At 36.3% G+C, this 17,877-nt stretch overlaps 1 protein-coding gene across 2 annotated transcripts; it reads right to left on the bottom strand.

Annotated features, from left to right (window-relative positions):
* Positions 1–253: 253 nt before the first annotated feature.
* On the bottom strand, positions 254–15,535 carry LOC126818620 (metalloendopeptidase OMA1, mitochondrial). 2 transcript variants are annotated; one of them, XM_050546136.2, is made up of 10 exons: positions 15,453–15,535; positions 14,086–14,600; positions 12,675–12,769; positions 11,668–11,801; positions 10,540–10,716; positions 9,138–9,245; positions 4,700–4,828; positions 3,992–4,066; positions 3,098–3,244; positions 254–2,838 (listed from the first exon to the last, which is right to left on the bottom strand). In XM_050546136.2, the coding sequence occupies exons 2-10, from the start codon at positions 14,478–14,480 to the stop codon at positions 2,671–2,673; spliced, it is 1,428 nt and encodes a 475-aa protein (XP_050402093.1). In that variant the 5' UTR covers positions 14,481–14,600; positions 15,453–15,535; the 3' UTR covers positions 254–2,670. The 2 variants fall into 2 exon arrangements, with proteins under 2 accessions (XP_050402093.1, XP_050402092.1); XM_050546135.2 differs by lacking the exon at positions 15,453–15,535 and adding an exon at positions 15,207–15,442.
* Positions 15,536–17,877: the final 2,342 nt, after the last annotated feature.

Here is a 17,877-nt window from a genome sequence, read left to right as displayed (position 1 = left end):
TGTGGTTTAACGTCCTACTGTTCTGCTCCGAACTGGGCTAATGAAGACAGGCATCAACATACAGTGTGCTATGAGGGAAATTTTGCCCAGACAGCGGCACTATGGCCTACTCTTATATCGAATTCCAACTGTCAAGATATCTTTTACGTTCACGCCAATGTGTACACAGGACCTCATTTTTTCGTCCGATCAAGAACAATAAAAACAGCTTCTGGGTGCACACAAAAATAAAACTACAACATATATATTGAAAATAATAAATTATCACTCTTTATTTCTAAATATCACAAATTATTACATTATTTCATCCAACCAAATACATTTTACACATGAAATTATCGCTAATAATACTTTCACGTTATTTAGTACATGTTTCATCCAACAGGGTATACATGAAATTATCGCAAATTAATATAAGCCTACTTAGCTTGTTTTTTTGGTATCCTCTTTTATTTGCCTTTAAATTGTACAATTTTTTAAAATAAATACTGCTTAAACCAAATCATCGCCAACCATGTGTTCATGCTCAATATAAATGGCACTTATGAATTATATATCAAATACATTATTATGAAGATAAATTCAGATTGACATTTAACATAAACTCATGTCAACCACACTGTAATAAATGCTGTAATATATCAAATACATTATTATGAAGATAAATTCAGATTGACAATTAACATAAACTCATGTCAACCACACTGTAATAAATGCTGTAATTATATATCAAATGCATTATTATGATGATAAATTGAGATTGGCAATTAACATAAGCTCATACTATCAGCTCAGTCATCCACACTGTAATATGACTCTTAACTCGAATTCACATTAAAAATCATTGTAATAAATCAAATAACATCTTGCTATAATCTGTGAATTAGGGTGTAAAATCAAACAAGCCTGTGGTCATTACATTGTAAATGATATTAATTACATTACGATTACCGTTAAATCATTACAATTAATTTCTCATTTTTTGCAAGTTAATTACCATTACCCATAACATTGAACAACAACCTTTTTTTACAGACATTAACAAAGATAAAATATTTATTTTTACCATGAGCACCTTCAACAATCTGATTAAAACACAGATCCTATTTCGTTTCGTTTTTATAGTTCAAAATTTAGTTTTACTTGTCTTTACTACACTGGGATCTGAAAGATTTGTTATCATTGACCTGTTCTGAATGGTGTGAGGAATTAGCCATTGAAACGGTCTGTTACAGGGAGCTTTAGGAGTGTTTTGCATGGAACTGTGGGTAATCCACTAGTAACATCAATGCTGATTGGTTAATCAAATGTCTGACATCATAGGGTCAAAAGCCGCGCGTATGACCCCTGACGTGAACTCCCACTATAACTTGTCAGATCTTTATGTAGTGTAGGCCATCGAAAGTATAAAAAAACGAAACGAAATATAGATCTGTATTTAAATCAGATTGCACCTTCAAAATCTGCTTCAAAATAATCCTTGATTCACAATAATTGAAAAAAAAAAATGTCCTTTTTATAAAATATCACATCAAGCTAAAAGTACATGTATGAATTTTAGAGACAAGATAAAAATATAGTTCCCTACATTTTGATTTCAATTAATTTGATAAAATTCTAAATCAGTCCAAACATTTGTCTATATAAACATATACTGGGAAATTATTCAGCATGACTGTAAAACAACATGTAATACATATTTTACATTAAATCACCATAGAATTGATTGTTTGATTTGTCACCATGAGGTTAATGTAACATTGGATTATCCAGTGTGCGCGCTGTATCATAAGGTCTGTTATTGTGTCAACTGGCGTTGTTTCAATTCCCCGGTTGTACGTGACAAGGAGTAGGGTCACCTGTCCAACCTTGTGGGTTTTCTCCGGGTCCTCTGGTTTCCTTACAATGCTAAAGACCCCTACGCACAAGCGAATTATTTTAATAAAATTAACCATGTGTTAATCCCGAATTGACCAAGTTTGTGTCGAGTGGACATTAAAACCTAATGTCCCTCTCTTTCTCAATAGTGACCAGTCATGTGATGAAAACCTTTTAACAAAAGCACTGGTTACTTCATCCTCGGTATCCCCAGTGGTATCGTTCGGTTCTACTCCAATAACTCCTGGGTACATTCACAGGGGAGACATATTGGGGATGCTCGTTTGAACGTTGCGGAATTGAATTCTGTCAATCCCCAAAATATTGACAATCGAGTGAAAAGGGTGATTTCTGGCAACAACACAGTCAATGACTGCATATTTGTTGTGACTGACAGAACTGTGACAAGACTGAATTCAATGTCACTCGATTGTAATTCTGTCAATTCTGGACCTTCCGGACTGACAATCAAACATCCCCATAGTGGTGAATGTAAACAATGATGCTAAGACTGATATTTAAACTGTTTTTGATTGGTTCGTAGAATCAACCTACATGACCAGTGAAATCATCATGAGCAGATAATCTGAATTTGTGAAAACTCTGAGAATGGACCCAGGGGTTAGTGGAGTAGAACCACTGGGGATACCGAAGTTGAGTTTACTTTAGAGAGGATAAGCAATAAACCTATCCCCAGACGCAGAGGTAACATGGATTGTAAGATAACCAGAATATATATTTTTTTATATGGCCTTATCTAACTCTTCATTTTTATATAACTATATTGTTGGCTCATATAGCACGATCCTGAGGCTGAGCATGATGAACTTGACGAAGATTCTGGCGGGTTTTACGAGCCAAGTTGAAATCATCCACCATCTTGGACATTACTTTGATTGTCTCGCGAGGGTCATTTGACTTTAGTCTTGGACATTTGGCTTCCTCTCGTAATGCTATAGCCTGTTGGAAAAAAAAATTAATTTTACTGAATTATGAGATGAGATTATAATTAAGAGTAAGATGATGGGTAGGAATAGAAATCAACGAAACACAACATCTAAATCTTACATAATGTATCTTTAACATTGTTATTTTTTTCTTGTCATACTTGGAGAGCTAAATGCACCTTGTGTATAAACTGCGATGGAATCGTGCGCAATATAAGAACTGATTATTATTAGTATTAATAAAGATATATCAAACAGATCTATCTACTTACATCTGCCATGAGAAAGTTTAAATGTTCAATACGTTTATCACTTAAAGGATGTGTTGACAACCATTCAGGCATACTCGTCTGTTCACCAGTTTCTGCTAGTTTCATTTTAGTCCAGAATACAGAACCTTCTCTTACATCAAAACATGCCTACAAAAAACCCGAAAGGACTAAAACTAAATTCAAGTTATGAAATGAAATGGGGTTTTAAGTCCTATCAGCACCAAGTGGGCTAGTGAAGATGGGCATATTCCATGCAGTGTCCTAGGAGAAAAAGTCAAAAACTTTGATCCTTGCAACTGTCTACCCAATGACCATATTTCTATTAAAGTGTTGGATTCCGTCATATTTTGTCTGTCTTGCTGACTGGTAATAAAACTAGCTGCCATTTACATGCCATGAAAATAGAATTTCAGAGAATTTAACCTTAAAACAGAATAAATACAGTTATAATTCTTGCTATTAATTATGTATTAATCGATTTTATGTAATAATTGTTTATGTATGTTGAATACAAAAACTTTATTGGTATCAATATTGACAGTTTAGTCCCTTAATTGAAACACAGTTAGATGTTTTGTTTACGGTAACATCACATGTTTTTACAGTAACTTCTAACCAGTTATTTCGGCAAAATATGCGGTGTCCAACTCCAAATTGAATGGTAGTCTTTGGCGTCTGGTTATTACAGTCTACACCGGTAGTACTCTCATGTGATATATGTTTAGCCTCGTTCATTACAAATGGCACTCGAAAGCCTTCTGGCACACAATTCATGTGCCTCCTTTAAAAATATATTTATAGGTTAGGATGATCTAAGATGAACAAACTGTGAGAGTCTGGTAAGTGAAAGCCCTAGTTTTACTGATGTTGAAATTGAGTACTATAATTGTATACCTTTGCTGCTAATCTTAATCCCACTTTATCTGCTTCTTGTTCCAGTTTTCTAGAATATGGCATGGTTAACATTAGCTGAAGAAAAAGATAAAAAACCTCTCGAAAATCTGATCTGATAACCTTAGTCTCTATACAGAGAGGAAAATGGGGTTCAACATCCCCTCAAAATTGGGGGATTGGGTGGCCAAATGGTTAACGTATGTGCATTGCATCATAAGGTCTATCATTCAAGTGGCGTGGTTTTGATTCCCCGCTTGTACGATTAGCTCCCACCGTTCGTATCATAAGGTCTGTCATTGAGTCAACTGGCATGGTTTCGATTCCCCGGTTGTAAGTAACAAGGAGTAGGGTCGCCAATCCAACCTCGTGGGTTTTCTCTGAGTCCTTCGGTCTCCTCCTACTGCTAAATACTCCTACGTGCAAGCGAATAATCAAAGAAAAACTGAAACATATGTTAGTCCCAATATTACCTAGTTTATGTTGAGTGGACGTTAAAGCCCATTTCTCTCTCTCTCACACTCAACATTAACCAGGCCATTTCAGGACTAACATAACGTATATCTTTATTCCAAAAATACTATAGATTTTGAATCCCTTGCCAACTACAATATCGTATTCACAAATGTATAATACAAACTGACTCAATGAATGTTTAGTACTCTAGAAAATTATTATTATTATTATTATATATATATATATATAGATTACCTGTATACATTTATTATAAAACCACTGGGTAACCACAGCTAAACCATCTGTAGGCATGATTGTCCAGATAGCAGCCATAACAGCTATCACAAAGATGTCAATCAACTGAGCGAAACTGAGTTGTTCTGCCTGAAAATGAAATACAATATCTCAATGGCATACCTAGAGATTGTGCTGCTCGAGCAGGTCCTTGAGATTGCCTCCCCTCCACAATTTGATTAAAATCAAGATCCTATTTCATTTCATTTTTTATAGGTCAAAATTTCAAAATCTGGAAGAGTTATCTAATAACATGTGTTATATAGTGATGTGAGAGATAAGCCAATCAATTGTCTGTTGAGTCGAGTTCTTATCATGTGGCGTGCGGGACTCTGGGTAGACACTTGCAGCAATAGAAAACACAACATAGCTAAAGTTGTATTTTTGAACAGCCATTTGGAATGTCGATGCTGATTGGTTAATCAACTGACTGACATCATAGGGTCAAAAGTGGTCACATCTTCTTGTAGTGGAGGCCATCAAAAGTATAAACCAGCGGCTGCCAGGCAGGATACGCCCACATTTTTCGAGAGATGTATAGAGAACAAGCTAAAAAGAAAGCGATTTTTCGTACAATCAGGAGCCATAATTCAGGAAGTTATGGTCTGATATGCGCAAATATCGAAAGGAACCGAGATCTTTGGGTTATAAACTTACATTTCAAGTTTCAACAAAATCGGATAAAAATTGTGACCTCTATAGGGTCCACAACTTAGATATACCATATTTTTACGCTATTTGAGAACAAACAGCGGCCATTTTGTCTGTCAATTTTGAGCCGATTTTCACGAAATTTGAACTCAGCCGTCTTTAGGATATAACGGTGCCATAATTCAGGAAGTTACTGTCTGATATGCACGAATATCGAAAGGAACCAAGATCTTTGGATTATAAACTTACATTTCAAGTTTCAACAAAATCGAATAAAAATTGTGACCTCTATAGGGTCCACAACCTTGATATACCATATTTTTATGCTATTTGAGAATGAACGGCGGCCATGAAATTCGAACTCATTCGTCCTTAGGGTGTAACGGTGATATAATAATACGTTTTTTTAAATGGGATAAAAATTATGACTTCTATAGGGTCCACAAGCTAAAAACGCGATTTTTCGTACAATCAGGGGCCATAATTCAGGAAGTTACGGTCCGATATGTGCAAATATCGAAAGGAACCGAGATCTTTGGGTTATAAACTTAGATTTCAAGTTTCAACAAAATCGGATAAAAATTGTGATCTCTATAGGGTCCACAACCTTGATATACCATATTTTTACGCTATTTGAGAACGAACGGCGGCCATTTGTCTGTCAATTTTGGGCCGATTTTCATAAATTCGAACTAGTTCATCCTTAGGGTGTAACAGTGATATAATAATACGTTTTTTTAAATAGGATAACAATTATGACCTCTATAGGGTCCACAAGCTAAAAACGCGATTTTCCGTACAATCAGGGGCCATAATTCCTGAAGTTACGGTCCGATATGCGCGAATATCGAAAGGAATCAAGATCTTTGGGTTATAAACTTACATTTCAAAATTTCAACAAAATCGGATAAAAATTGTGACCTCTATAGGGTCCACAACCTTGATATACCATATTTTTACGCTATTTGAGAACGAACGGCGGCCGTTTTGTCTGTCAATTTTGGGCCGATTTTCACGAAATTCGAACTCGGCCATCCTTAGGGTGTAACGGTGATTACATACTTTGTATTACTTACTTTTACACAATTTGCGTACAAAGAGCAGCCATTTTGTCGGGAAGTTTCGTTTTGATTTTCCCTAAATTCAAATTTCATTATGGTGGAATGTTGATACATTTAAACGATTTTTAAAATGAGATAAAATCAATTATGACCTTTAGAAAATCCACAAGCTAAAAACGTGATTTTTTGTATAATCAGGGGTCATAATTCAGGAAGTTACGTTCAGATATGCGCGAATATCGAAAGGAACCGAGATCTTTGGGTTATAATCATACATTTTAAGTTTAAACTAAATCGGATAAAAATTGTGACCCCCCACAGCATACAGAGTCACAATGAGTAAATTTTGAAAATTGAGTTATTGTTATTTTCACATTCTCCAACTCATTACCTTCAATTTGATGAATAGTTTGTTTGAATTGGGCAAAAATTGACTGAGCTATGTCCATTAGAAGCTACCCAACTCACAAAAGTAAGTTTTGAGAAAAAGCAAGTCAAAGATTTGGTATGTTCCAAAACAAAATCCCATAGCAACCAGGCCATTTATCTGCTGTTTTGTCGTTGAATATATCTTTCCGTGGGTTTTCAGGGTTGCTGAAGACGAAAATCGTAGTATAAATTTGATCTGACTATTTCCGCAATTTATTTGCTATATTTTTTCGTTTAATATGTTTTTATTTAGGATTTCAAGGGTTCTGACGACGAAAATCATAATAAATGCACTCCTTTCGTAACGAAACATCCACAACACATACGGCATAATATTCACACGATAGTGTTATACTGAAGAACAATCTATACATTACTAGTCTGTTGTGTATAATGTAACTTTAGTGAGATTAACTCAGTTAATCTCATCAATTAATTAGCACCTTAGTGCCAGCTAGTGGTCAGGAGATTAAGATTGTTGATTGGATTATCATCAAAGAAGCCGCAACAGCTGTACGCGTGTTCATTTAACACGTGAATTAAAATAGGATTTTCCGTGTACGATAGGTCTATTATTATTTTCAGGTACCGTGACGTTATCAAAATATGAGTCCCTATAGAAATGTCAATTTCATAGTCAATGCTTACGTTCACTTTCGTGCATTTTGGCTTTGATGTAAATATCAACATTATTCAGTGGATACTCAATGGCAGACCCGAGAATCGTCGCATTTCGGCTCGTTGGTCGTTCTCATTTTTTCGACCCATTGTGATAAGAGAATTTTAAACAATAATATCCAAAATGCATTCCTTACTTTGCATGCCGTATGAAGAAGCGACGGTAAACGGAATTCAGCTATTAATAAAATTCTCTTCGAAAATAACATTATTGGCCATTTTGTTTATTTCCATTTAAGGCCTATAGATTATTTTTTTAAAGATGATATGAGATATCAAACAATCACCACTTGGATTAATTATTCAGAGTAAATAATGAGTTGTAGACGGCTTTATCATTGACCCGTGACAGTTGATTAGTAATAGTATTACTCAATGACACACACCCGCTTGTCGATTAATTTACATCTTCAGCCACGTGGTTTCTATTAACACTCAACGGCAATGTATACGATCAGAATTTTTTTTTCTGCCACTTATCAGAGTGAATCGCATGAAAGTACCCAAAAACATTGCCAAAACCAAATATTTATCGATAATGTCTTGCATGTGGTGTCTGGGCCAATCAGCAAAGGAGTTGTGTGGACAGCATGGTAACAGACGGAGTTTATTTATATTTTTGGAGGGGTTTAAAACTTGATTGTATCCGTTCAAAATCAATTCACCGACAATATTTTGATCATATTTATAAACTAGAGATGCTCCGCTTTACAACGATGGCAAAAGGAATGGCCGGTCGTTCCACTGCGAGCGAAGAAAAATAACTAATTTTGCCAAGAATTTTAAGAAATAGGACAGATTTAAGAATACGGTATTCTTACAAAACGTTCAAATACAGGTGTTTTAAAATGTTTTATTGCTATTTTGATCTTCTGTGTCAATAAATAGTATATTTATAGACTCATTTTTGTGAAAATCTCAATTTCGTTCAAAATCAAAATTTTCACTTATTTTGTCTTTATCTCATTATTGATTCTTGCGCATTTCGACTCATTTAGATGCGGACGGTCACAATTGTGACCTCTACAGTGTTCACAAGCTAAAAACGTGATTTTTCATACAATCAGGGGCCATAATCCATGAAGCTACAGTACGATACATGCCAATATCAAAAGGAACCGAGATCTTAGGGTGATAAACCTATATTTCAAGTTTCATTGAAATCGGATAAAAATTGTGACCTGTAGATTGTTCACAAACAATTGTGGACGGACGGACAGGGGCGACGACAATATATGTCCACATGAAAATGTGGGCGTATAAAAAAACGAAACAAAATATAGATATGCATTTATACAGATACCCCTATGAAAAACACAAATCATCAACATACTTTTCGATAGCAAGTAGTGTTTTAATTTGAAAATGAAATTGTTTCAGCCGTCTTGTATCTTGAATACAGAGAAATATCTGTCCTTCTATGCAGTACACCAGAGTTGCGTGGCCAGAAGAATCCTTCAGCTATACTCCTGGCCAGAAGAATGTTTACAAGACTTCAATGACAAGGACAATAATTCTACAACTAAGTTTTGAACAGCAGAATAATCCCAATAAAAATAATTTCTAATATTTCAACTTACTGCATGTGATAATAAAGCATGTGACATTTCATGACCAATCACAATGGCCAGCTGATCTTCATTATCGGCAACATTTAAAATACCCGTAAAAACAAAAATATGGCCAGTCTGAAACAAAGATATTCAAAACACTCAAACAAAAATAAGGCTGGTCTGAAACAAAGATATTCAAAACACTCAAACAAACATTATGGCCGGTCTTAAACAAAGATATTCAAAATACTCAAACAAACAATATGGCCGGTGAGAGAGAGAGAAATGGGGTTTAACCTCCACTCGACACAAACTAGGTCATTTTGGGACTAACATATGGTTTAATTTTATTTCAATAATTCGCTTGTGCGTAGGGGTCTTTAGCAGTGGGAGGAAACCGAAGGACCCAGAGAAAACCCACAAGGTTGGACCAAAGGACCCAGAGAAAACCCACAAGGTTGGACAGGCGACCCTGATTCTTGTCACTTACAACCGTGGATTCAAAACCACGCCAGTTGACTCAATGACAGACTTTATGATACAGCTTGCACGTGCTAACCATTCGGCCATCCAACCCCCCGATATGGCCGGTCTAAAACAAAGATATTCAAAACACTCAAACAAACAATATTCAAATCATTGAGTTAGTCATGCACTTTAGATCATTAGGTCTGTCCTTAAGTTAAGTGAAGCATGTACTATGTACATAACAAGGAATAGGGTCGCCTGCTCACCCTCTTGGGTTCTATGTGAGGCCTCCAATATCCTCCCATTATTGGAATAAAATTGTACCATATGTTAGTCCCAGTTTCGATTCCCCGGTTGTACGTGACAAGGAGAAGGAGCCCCTGTCCAACCTCATGGGTTTTCTTCGGTTTCCTTCCACTGCTAAAGACCCCTACGCACAAGCGAATTATTGAAATAAAATTGAACCTTATGTTAGTCCTGAAATGACCTAGTTTGTGTCAAGTTGACATTACACCCCATTTCTCTCTCTCTCATATGTTAGTCCAAAAATGACATTGCCTGCCATAATACGTGAATTATAAATATATAGAAATTTAAGATACTTTCCACATCCACAAATGAAATAGCTTTTCATTTAAACTTTGGAGATCCGCCAGTTTGCTGTCGCAGATGCCCCTGGGTTGCAGCCATTAAAGCCTGTACATTAATTTGGCAATATGGAATGGGATTGCCAAATATATTCTTATTTAAATTTAAAGTCCAGTGAATTTTCACACAAAAACATTTTAAGAATGATGACTTTTCATTGGTTAAGAGTTTAAAATCATATTACAAATATGAGCTCTTGACCATTGAAAAGGCTTAATTCTTAAAATTATTTAAGTTAAGTTATTGTGGAAGGATAATAACCCAACTGATAACACTATACCAATTAATAACAAGCCCTTATTGTTCAACTTACAGGAAGCACAAAAGCATTTTTGGTAGTGACATCATCTACAACAGCTATCGTCCATTGTTGATTGGACATTTCCTTTAACTCCTTATTACCATGAACCAATCGCATTGTAATATTTTTAACATATTCAACCAATCGGTGATCAGCAGGTAATAACTTATCATTATACTGTTCTGTATACTGTAAAATAAAAATCTTAAAATTGCTTTCTCAGTCGAATATACTACATAAAATTAAATAATTAAAATTCACCTCTTTAGACCAGATTGTTGTATTTAAAACCATTGATCGTCAATTCCATTTTTTTTCAATTTATCCACGCTAATGTTTTACAAATTCATATTCAATTGAAAGCACAAAGATAGGTTGCCAGGCAACAAAACATATGCCCACAGCAGCTAAATCGTCCCGGCAGTCAACAAGTGTTGTCGCATATTTTTACTTTTTTGGGTAATGAAACATTTATAATACACTTAAATCTTATTAAGAGTAACAACTCATGAAGTAATTATCAATCTTAAGTCAATCGGATGATAACTTTAGCCTCTAGAGCGTCACAAGATTTTTCAAAGTGATCAAGGGTTATAACTTTGGCAGTAATTATTGGAAATTGCTGAAAATCAATAGGCTTCTTCATCTCATGACCTTAAACACTGTGTATAAATTCAATGTCAATCGGATATTAACTTTAGCCTCTACAGCGTCCACAAGCAATTGTGGACGCTGGACAAACGGACGGACGGGGGTGACGACAACATACGACCACATTTCAATGTCAGTGGTAGTTAATCTCCTGTTTTAGATTTGGACTAAAAGCACTTATTATTGGTAACAAAGATTTGTTTCTATCATCTACAGAGAATGACAAATGTTGACAATCTTTCAATTCATCACATCTTTGTAAATGGAATTGTCAACAGAATTCAACCACTTTTTGGGCTGACATTTCTTTTAAAAGATTCAACTTTCACAATGTTGCAGTTTACCATGGATGAACAATCCCCAAATTTATGATCATAAATAGAAAAGATTAGGAACTGTAGCGATGATCACTCCAGTCATTCGCACTGACACTTTAAGTGTGTTCTTGTATAATTTTGTTGGCTCTTGCGCCATACAGATATAACTTACCATGTCTGCTTCAGCCTGGACGATCTTCAGAAACTGACTGGGCGTAAAAGCTATAAATCTTTGTCTTCCAGTGATTGGCGAAACTTCTTGATGTATGCGATAATATATAACAGCAGTAATTATACAACTTATACCTGAAAATAACAAGATGGCCGACTCAATCATCAACATCCTGAAAATAACTAGATGGCCGATTCAATCATCAACATCCTGAAAAAACAAGATGGCCGACTCAATCATCAACATTCTGAAAATAACAAGATGGCCGACTCAATCATCAACATCCTGAAAAAACAAGATGGCCGACTCAATCATCAACATTCTGAAAATAACAAGATGGCCGACTCAATCATCAACATTCTGAAAATAACAAGATGGCCGACTCAATCACCAACATCCTCAAAAATAACAAAATGGCCGACTCACTCAATCATCAACATCTTGCCTTCATGAACATGGGTTTGGGTTGAAATGGGGTTTAATATCCTACTTTGCATTCAAACTGTCAAGGGTTCTTTTATGCACACATCAACAACACGGGACTACAGCTTTTCATCCTGAACATGTCTTAGATGGTAGAAGGATAGACAAAATCTGTTTCACAAGGAAAATTTCATAAAGTTATCTCAAAAAGTTTATAAGATGTACTTGGGAATTTAAACAACTAAGTCGAAGTGTGTTACCATTGAAACACAAAAATTATTTCATCCGAGAAATTTCTAATTAAATATAGGTAATCATATTTTAACTTAACTGTTTGATTTTAAAATCAAAAGGCTTCTTCATCTCATTAACATAAATTTCAACACAATCAGATGATAACTTTAGCCTCTAGAGCGACTACAAGGTTTTTCAAAGTGGTCAAGGGCAATAACTTTGATATCAAATATCAGAAATTGTTGAAAATCAATTTGCTCCATATATGTGCCCATGCTTGCACTACATAGCATATTGCTATATATATATATACAGGCAGATATAAATAATTAAGATAATTATAGTCTTACCACCAAATAATATGAAGTGCCATCTTTCTAAAGCTTTTCCTAAAATAAAAAACTTTCTATCTCTCGTTTGAGATTTCCACCATTTTCTTGTACTTCTGAAACAATAAAGGATATAAGTAGTATTTTCTTTTTCAAAGGTTTACCGAGCTAGAGTGCTATTGAGCACCTGAATCTGGATCGAAGAGAGATTTTTATCAAGTACCTCGCAGCTGAAAATTGTTCCCCATAATTTCCATACTTCACTTTAAATCACGAACTGCTAAATAAATGGTCAACAGAGAGAGAGAGAGGGGGGGGGGGGTAATCTCCACTCAACACAAACTAGGTTATTTTGGGACTAACATATGGTTCAATTTTAATTCAATAATTTGCATGCGCGTAATGGGTCTTTAGCTGTGGGAAGAAACTGGAGGATGCAGAAAAAACCCACGAGGTTTCGACAGGCGACCCTAAGCCATTTCACATACATGTACAAGCGGGGAATCTAAACCACGCCACTTGACTCAATGACAAACCTTATGATTTCAACTAAAACCACTAGACTACCCAACCCGCAGCTAAATGGTCAAAGATCACTGTGTACTTGTGTATGCTATTTATACTATAGACTGAAGTCCTGGCTGTAAGCTGAAGCCTAGCTCACAACTTTTGACACGCACAGGTAATATGGTTTAGTAATATGCAGACTAGCCGCAAGAAACGGGCCGAAAATTTTGTAGGTGCAGGACCAAAATCTCTATGATCTTCTACAGTGCCAAACACATGCAAGTGACACGTAAGTCTCACGCCTGGGTTTACTAAAATTTCCCTCTGTTGCCTGCCCTTAGCAGCAGGTACGACAGATTGTGAGCTAGGCTTAATAGAATCAAAATCTTGTAATCTACATGTAAAATTACTACCTTTGCGTTCTGAATGAACATAATCCCATGACGACCCTACTCCTTGTCACGTACAAGCTCAGAATCAAAACTACATTACTTGACTCAAAGATAGATCTTATGATCTAAAGTGCACGCATTAGACCATCCAACCTTTTGTATCATAAAGGTGATCTGGACTACAAAAACAATCCAGTCTTTAGTCAGAGGTGGGAATACGTTGCAGGACCTTGAGTTCGAGTCGAGTCCCATGTCGCTGACTTTTGTACTGGGTCACGTCAACTTCCAAGTCTTCACAAAGCTTCAAGTCACCAGTTCATCAAATAAATCAGCAATTCATGGCAAACAAGGCAAGTTAAGAGTTATGTCCCCTCACTGCAACTCAAGTCCTTAGCTTTTTCTAGTCACAAGTTGTCACTACTGCTTAGTCTGAGTCGAGTCTCAATTCACGATAAATATTTAAAGTCAAGTCGCAAGTCTTGTCTTAAGTCAACTTGAGTTTCCACTTCTTCTTTTGTTTGTTTTCCACTCACCTGCCAGTCAAGATGGCGCCAACTTTTGCTATAGGTTTAATAAACAACCATAAAAATGGTGGTACATTCCGTCTGGGACTTGTATGAAAGCTCCGATAGGCACTTAAATTACTAATTTTCCACGGTTGTCTATATTTTAAATTAAAGGACGGATGATATATGGCTGGTTTAAAAACTGTTTGGAAAGTTGGAACAAGTCTGGAACTCGTACTTATGTTCCTTCCGTTTGTGATTTGCAGGAAACTAAAAAAACTTTGAGCGGAATATCCTGGCTGATTATATCCATAGAGAAGCTGCAATGTTTTGACATTGGCCGTGTCATACGATTTTTTTATGGTAGATTGGCGCCGCAAACAGGAACTGCACAGGGTTCTGGTAATACGTGAGCCGTGCATGATCTTTCATGTGATGTTTTTAATAGTTATTTTTGTGTTCTGGTCTTCTTTTTTTAAAACTGGTAATTTCTTCAACTACAAGTACTGGACAATAAGGGATTGTTGTAATCTGTTATGTAACTGCAAAAAAGAAAGAAAGATTAAGCAAAGTTTCTCCCAGAAAAGTCCAGTGAACAAAATAACCATGACTGTCTCGGGTTCAAACATGGTGTTTGTCGGTTGATAAAGTTCCTAATGATTTTTCCTGAAGGTCTTGGGTTCGTTCCTGTGGTTTGCCGAGAAATTTCCTCGTGATTTTCAGTCCCTGTTTCCCCATGCAGGACGGATCGAGGGTATGGCAAGGACAATGCCCAGTCATTTAATGGGATGGAAAACCGAGATCCTGTGTAGACTACATGAAATAACCCTTAACAATTGGAAATTGAAATATGATGAGTAGGCTGCGTGCCGCTGTCTTGGCAAAAATACCCTCATAGCACATTTTGTATGGTGTATGCCGTCTAGCCTACCCATTTTAGCCCTACAGTCTGTGCAGAATAGTTGGCTGTCACTGTTAACCCTTTTCTTTCATTTCATTTCTGTTTATATTTTGGAGTATCCATATCTGACTTTATTAGTGAACCAATATATCTCGGCTGTCATCGGTCAATCAAGTTTGTTTATTATTGGGTAAATAAAACAATTAAAACAACCGATGACTGATGAGCAAAACTTATTTATCCTTACAATTAAGTGTGTACGCGTCAAGTACAAGTTATGGACGACATAACCATTAGTTGTGGACGATTTAACTGTTTGCCGGTGGACGAGTTAACTGGCAGTTAAGTTCAGGCTTATACGGTCATCAGGTTCATTAATAGGTCACTTTCTTTGGCATCAAAATAGAATAGAGTAAAACTAAAGCACGGGTCTGTGTTGTATGTTTGGCCAACTTGGCTGCCGATCGAACCTCAGTAAATAAATAATTGTCACCTTTCTAGGTTCAACTCTCAATGTGAACCGCGGTCACAACAAAACGGCAATCTGTCGGTCCAATACGACTGGTAGTACGGGACTTCATTAGGAAAGTGGAAGTAGTCCCGTATATCCTGGCGGTGTATTTTATTGGACCAGGCAAAATCACACACTTCTTCATTGTCGGGAGAGAGAGAGAGAAATGGGGTTTTAACGTCCACTCGACACAAACTAGGTCATTTCTGGAATAACATTATGGGTTTTTTTAAATTTTATTTCAAGAATTCGCTGCGCGTAGGGATCTTTAGCTGTGGGTGGAAACCGGAGGCCCCGGAGAACACCCACGAGGTTGGACAGGTGACCCTCATGGCTCATCCTTGTCACGTACAACCGTGGATTCGAAACCACGCCAGTTGACTCAATGACAGGCTTTATGATACAGCACGCACGTGCTAACCATTCGGCCATCCAACCCCCCCCCCCCCCCTTCATTGTCGGCAATACCACTTCGCTATCAATATGAGCTATTTCACACACATGATTGGTTTCTGCTGGTTGGCAATATAATATAATCTTTTCCATTCATTAAACTTAAAATTAAAATATTCAACATTGTAAAATACCGATAATGATTTTTAAAATCACAGCGTCCACTCTTCAAGGTATTTATTTTAATCAAAACCTCGCATTGAGCCGCATAATTTATTAAACTTGTAAAACCAATAGATTAATAGTCCTGTTTTTGTAATTAGTTAAGCTAAATCTGCCTATTGCGGGTCTTTTTTTTAGGCCTGAAATGTTATCTAATTTATTAAATAGAAATTAATTAACTTATCCAGACCATAACCAACCCCCGATGTCATCGCTAGCCTGTGGTGTTTATTGGATTAGGTTCCGATTTGCTGTTCGGCTTCCATTCATAATTTAATCATGAATTGGATAATCGAGACTATGTTTTTTATCGTCCCGACTTTAGCAATGATGATCGAGGCTAGGCCGAATATTCAATCGCTAAAATCTCGGTTCAGAGTGGATCAATCTGACTGAAATTTTCAGCAAATTACGTTTACATTATTTAGTTTTTAACCATTATAGTGAGAACTGCCAGCTCTTTGTCTAATCTCCCATAATGTATCTTTAACAGGTAAAACCTCTTAATAACCTGGAACAAAATTGATTACATAACAATAATAAATATATTAAACAGGTGCGGATACAGAGGTTATGGGGTGCACGGGAGCCCCCCTCCCCCTTTCTATTGTCATTTTTTAAAATGAAATATTACTTCCCTGCAATACTATAGAAACGCCTTTCGGAATTTACACTGTTCGCGATATTATTATCATCAATTAATTTCTGTTTAGTAGATATTAGCATGCATTTTGTTTTTAATTCATTAACAATCAGTGAATTGTGGTCACCCTGGTTGAATACTAGAATCACGTTGTAAATCAATTTTGAGTTTATATTAATTGAAAGCTGGTGAATAAACTGTCGTATAACCTGCAAATAAACCACAGTATTACTCTAAATGAAGAGGACGATCATGCACATAATAAATAACGACCCTAAAATAGATCCTTGTGGGTTACCATGGTGTGTGGGGGGCGTGGGGGTGGGGGTAATTCGAGACTATCAGGGAACGATTGTATTTCAATATTTCACTTGCGCGTAGGGGTCTTTAGCAATTGGAGCTTACCGGGGACCCTGAAAAGTTGGGCAGTCGACGCTACACCTTATATGTCACATACACGCTATGGATCAAAACCACGTTACGTACTTTATACAATAGTTATTTCAGCTTATTAAAAGCCAATTTGGATATGTTTAATCAAATTTTAAGTCTTAATTCGTAAGAGTGTTGGATTCACCTAATTGGCAGACTGGAGTATTGGGCCCCCGTTAAACGTGTTATAGTTTGACACTCAGTTGTGTTTAAAACATATACTTTCATCTTCCTATAGTCGTTTTGGTTGGAGGCTTGTGGGGGCCTTATAGTGGAATGGCCTTGGGGATCTTTTCATCTAGACCAGGCTCTATATTTACGCTTTCTGTTAAAAAGAATGGCAATATTATAGTAGTCGATATAAAAACGATGTAAAAGTTGTTCAATACTCTCTTGAACCATTGAATAACCCGAGCGGTATTCAATGGTCATTGAGTTCTATCTATACTATTCAAAAAAAGTAGGGGATATTTGATTTTTAAGTGTTATTAAAGTCACCTAATGAAACTGACGAAGAAACAAATGACAAAATGAAATGAAGTTCACATTCATCGATTTATTCCAAATGATCGTTAGACTAAGTAAGGCACAGACTGACCATTATAAGGGTAAAATGATACCCGGGGTCAAACAGCAAAGTTACCACAGCATCACAACCAAGTCAGTAACGGGTAAATCCTCCTCTGTTTGCCAAACAAGCATTGATCCGACGTGGCA

This window comes from Patella vulgata, chromosome 4 (assembly GCF_932274485.2).
Source record: "Patella vulgata chromosome 4, xgPatVulg1.2, whole genome shotgun sequence".
NCBI classification, from domain to species: Eukaryota; Metazoa; Mollusca; class Gastropoda; family Patellidae; genus Patella; species Patella vulgata.
The sequence above is the reverse complement of the archived record's forward strand: the minus strand, read 5'-3'. Positions and strand labels throughout refer to the sequence as shown.

Coding starts and splice junctions, on each gene's coding strand:
- LOC126818620 (XM_050546136.2), bottom strand. CDS start 14,480: ATGCACGGCTCACGTATTACCAGAACCCTGTGCAGTTCCTGTTTGCGG. Junction 11,802..12,674: donor GCACTTCATATTATTTGGTG/GTAAGACTATAA, acceptor TGTTATTTTCAG/GTATAAGTTGTATAATTACT. Junction 4,829..9,137: donor ATGCTTTATTATCACATGCA/GTAAGTTGAAAT, acceptor TTTCATTTTCAG/GCAGAACAACTCAGTTTCGC.